Consider the following 3905-nt stretch of genomic DNA (forward strand, 5'->3'; position numbering starts at 1 on the left):
TCTAAACACACACTTTAATCTTTTCTTAAAAAACCGCCACAGTAATTAATGAATTTTCACTCTCTTCAACACATCTTTTTTGACAACAATCACTCTCTTCAACATATTATTTACTCTTTTATCAGTGCGTCTGAACCGATTCACATTCCACTCCCTTGCTGAACGACTGTTTCTTAAAGGAACAAAGGGCGACATTGGTAATTTACTTAGACTTTGCTCACAATTATTTATTTTTATTTTTTTATTTTTAATTTTTCTTAATTCCGATTGCATTTTAGTAAACCTGTTTGATTGATGGTAGGTTAATCCGAAACTTAATTTATATAATGATTAAGTTTCTCTGAATTTATTTGATTATGTTCTTGTTCCTTTTAGTTCGCTTTAGTTTAGTTCAGTTTAGGTTAAGTCAGTCCGGTTCATTTTACTTCATTTTTGTTTAGTTTAGCTCGGTCCTGGTCGAGTCCGATCAGGCCGTTGTAACTTCTTATAGATGATTCAAATGTCAGCCGACCCCAAATCATGATTTAAATTAAGCTGAATTCCGTTTAATTCAGATTTTATAAGTTAAGCTGTCCAAAAGAGTTGTTGTTGTTGTTGTTGTTGTTGATTTAGATTAAGTTAAATTCCATTTAATTCAGATTTTATAAGTTAAGCCGTCCAAAAGAACGAGGGTCTTAATTTTGCAAAACTAAATTCAACTAGAGATGGAGGAGTCATGCCTCTAAATTGGGATGTTGTTGTTCTTCTTGTTCCGTAAAAAGAATTGTATGTATAGAAGCTTGTCCAAAAGAACGAGGCCTTAATCGTACAAGTATATTAGTAGCTTTGTTTAGAGTTCTCAATGTTCCTTATAGTTGGTTAATTTGCTTGGAAATTGAGTATTGGCTGGATTTGGCCCTTAACTTTAAATTCCGGGTCAAGAAAGGTTTTCTGAACAGTGAATTTGGACTTCGATTTTGAATTCTTAGTTTTATTTATTCAATTAGTCTCTCTTAATACGGATTCTGTTATTGAAGTGATAATCTTACTAGAAGCAATGTAAAATACAAGGACATGCTAAATCATTAGCTGGTCCGTTGTTCTCATCTAAATGAAAACCTCAGCCATATTTCTGTTTGGTTATAACCTTGTCTGTGTAACGTTGTTCTCTTGGTTAATCAGTTTCAGGTTAAATTTCTCTAAGGTTGACTTGACTGTTTCTGATTTTTCAGCTCAAATGGCTTCGTCTGAGTCTCTTGAAAGTGTTGAAACAAACAACGATTTGATCAGCACCATGCCTGTGATTGTGACTGATAAAATCCTAAAACTACTGCCGCTTACCATAGCGGCAAAGACCAGTATACTCTCAAGAACATGGAGGCGTAATTGGTTATCTTGTCCATATCTTGCGTTTGATAGAGCTTTCTGGGATGGGGTTTCCAAGTTAGATGATAGTGTTAATTGGCACAAAGGAAGTAACATAATCAGCAGCGTACTCTTCCATCACAATGGACGTGTAGATAGTTTTTATCTTGAGCTCAGGCCACAAAATGCAGATCTACTAGTCGATAAAAACGTGAGTCTAAGCCAGTGGCTTTCTTTATTCTCAAGAACCTGTCCGAGAAAGATTGCTCTGATTAATTGGGCTGGAGAATGGTCGAGGCTTGTGATCATGCCTTCTTATATTTTCCATTGTTCCGAGTTGGTGAAGCTTAAACTTAATTGCTTTGTTCTAAATGCTCCTCCATATGACTTTAAAGGCTTTTCTTGTCTAAAGCGCCTTGAGCTGCTTTACATGAAATTTAACAATGGCATTGATATGCTTTGGAGTTTGACAGCAAAGTGTCCCTGCCTCGTTTTTTTGAGGCTTGAGAATTGTCTTGGCATGGATATTCTTGATATTGATGCTCCGAGCCTTGAAAAGTTGATTATCAAAGGTGCATTTGACTCTCTTCGTCTCAAGAAAGTCCCTCGTCTTATTGATGTGTCACTATGTTCGACTAAATCGGAGATGACTGAAACTAAAACAGCTCTGGCCACCATCAACAGTCTTGCTAGCTCGTATAAACTGAAGTGCCTTGCAATTGAAGGTAAATTATCTAAGGTAAGAGTTATGGGCTACGCAGCTAAATTATTTGTTATTTATTCATTCCCTCCGACTGTGTTTATTTTTTTATTTATTTTGTTGGCCTAAAGACCAAGGAAATGACCACTGGCCGGCTGGCCACATTTTTTATTTGTTTTTGGCAGTCTAGTGGGTTAGATTAGACCTGACAAAATTGACCACACCAGAATGACCTGACCCGTACCCGATCAAACACCCGAAAGGAGGGACCCGAGATTGACTCGTGACCCGAAGTGACATGATCAATATGCTCTGACCCAAATGTTTATCGTTGCATACGGTCCATTATATAGCTAAATAACTTGATAATAACATACCCGAATGACCCAACCCGACCCATTTTCTGTTGAAACACGGTTGATGACAGGTCTAGGTTGTACTTTAAGCAAGTGAACACAAGAATTGGTGAAACAGACACCTGAAATAGAATCGGTAGACAATAGTTCGGGAAGGTGGGAGGCATGTTTATTTTCCCTGAAAGTTTTTATGTCCACCAGCTGATCTTTTTACTGGTTGTTATGCAAGTTCTTGGCTGCAGGTGGGATAAACAAATCACTTCCGATAGCATTTAACCACCTGGATAAACTATGTCTGACGGATCTGACTTTAACTGATACGGATGTATTTTGCTTCAGTCTTGGTATGCTTCAAAGCTGCCCCTTCATCAAGGATCTTGAAATTTCTGTGAGTATCTTCCTGTTAACAACTCTTAATTACCCTAGCTGACAGTAGTCACGATTTACACCCCAGTTATGTTCATCTTCGCCATAGTTATTAAGCACATCTTCGTTCATCGTCATGACTATTCATGGGCTTAAAACATTCAGCACAATCGAAATTTTCAAGAGGCAGACCTATGTTCTCTTTGCAGATTACCTCAACCACCGATGCTGTTCAGGACAAGTACGAGTATCCCATAAATGACTATAAGTTGGGCAGGCTACATAAGGTGAAAATTACAGGTATTACAGGATCTAATGCAGAGCTGAAGTTGATCGAGTATGTGCTTGCTATATCACTGGTGCTCGAGAACTTGTTTTTCAAGTGTGAAAAACTCGATGCTGCTTCCGAGCTCAAGGTATTAAGACAGCTCATAAGGCTCCCAAGAGCATCAACAAAGGCACAATTCATTAGTTTGGGAGAATAAAGATCTAAATCATATAGCTTTAGTAAATCTCTTTAGTAAATCTCAGTAACTCCATTAAGTTAAATGTGACGACAATTGTTCATAAGTCTACTCGTGGAGGTCTAGACCCGATTATCTTCACCAAGTGGTCCTTGTATTAATCAGGAAGCTTAAGGTGTTTAGTTCACAAGTGATTTATTTGTGTTCTTGGTAAAATTTATTTTTAGTACAAGGTAAAATGATAGTAGCAGTTTTAACTTTGTTGCTCTTGTTTTATTGCCACAGTGAATAGTGATTTCATAGTTTTTTCTCAGTCTCATGTTTTAAATTTTACTCCTGCAGCTCCGTACCAATTTTATTGTTCAATTTTACTTCTTAGCTGTGTTAAAACTAGGTGTGATGATTGTGAATCGCTATGTAACGATCTTAACTGAAGCAGAAGACATTTGTACTATTGAATAATCATTGTCCTAAAAGACGATTTCACTGTGTTTGGTACTCGGTGTAACTGGCCGGCGTTCTCGAGGATAACACGTGGAGATAAGTAAACATGGACAATAGTGCGGGCATGCCCGACTCACACTGGACTGGCCTGGCCTGCCCATCGGGCCTCATCCAACCTCTGCCGCCATCCCACAAAACCTGTGCTCTCTATCGGGACGGGATCGGGTTGTG

General features: G+C 38.1%; 1 protein-coding gene across 1 annotated transcript; it reads left to right on the forward strand.

Annotated features, from left to right (window-relative positions):
• Positions 1 to 3540, forward strand: LOC141648388 (F-box/FBD/LRR-repeat protein At1g13570-like). The gene is made up of 4 exons (XM_074457010.1): positions 1 to 197; positions 1212 to 2083; positions 2630 to 2788; positions 2976 to 3540. The coding sequence occupies exons 2-4, from the start codon at positions 1217 to 1219 to the stop codon at positions 3249 to 3251; spliced, it is 1302 nt and encodes a 433-aa protein (XP_074313111.1). The 5' UTR covers positions 1 to 197; positions 1212 to 1216; the 3' UTR covers positions 3252 to 3540.
• The last annotated feature ends 365 nt before the right edge of the window (positions 3541 to 3905 follow it).

This window comes from Silene latifolia, chromosome 3 (genome assembly GCF_048544455.1).
Source record: "Silene latifolia isolate original U9 population chromosome 3, ASM4854445v1, whole genome shotgun sequence".
NCBI lineage: Eukaryota > Viridiplantae > Streptophyta > Magnoliopsida > Caryophyllales > Caryophyllaceae > Silene > Silene latifolia.

Excerpts from the sequence above, each read along its gene's own strand:
- LOC141648388 (XM_074457010.1), top strand. The coding sequence starts at position 1,217 with ATGGCTTCGTCTGAGTCTCTTGAAAGTGTTGAAACAAACAACGATTTG. Across the intron at positions 2,084-2,629 it reads TTGAAGGTAAATTATCTAAG|TTCTTGGCTGCAGGTGGGAT; the intron begins GTAAGAGTTATG and ends TTGTTATGCAAG. Across the intron at positions 2,789-2,975 it reads TCAAGGATCTTGAAATTTCT|ATTACCTCAACCACCGATGC; the intron begins GTGAGTATCTTC and ends TTCTCTTTGCAG.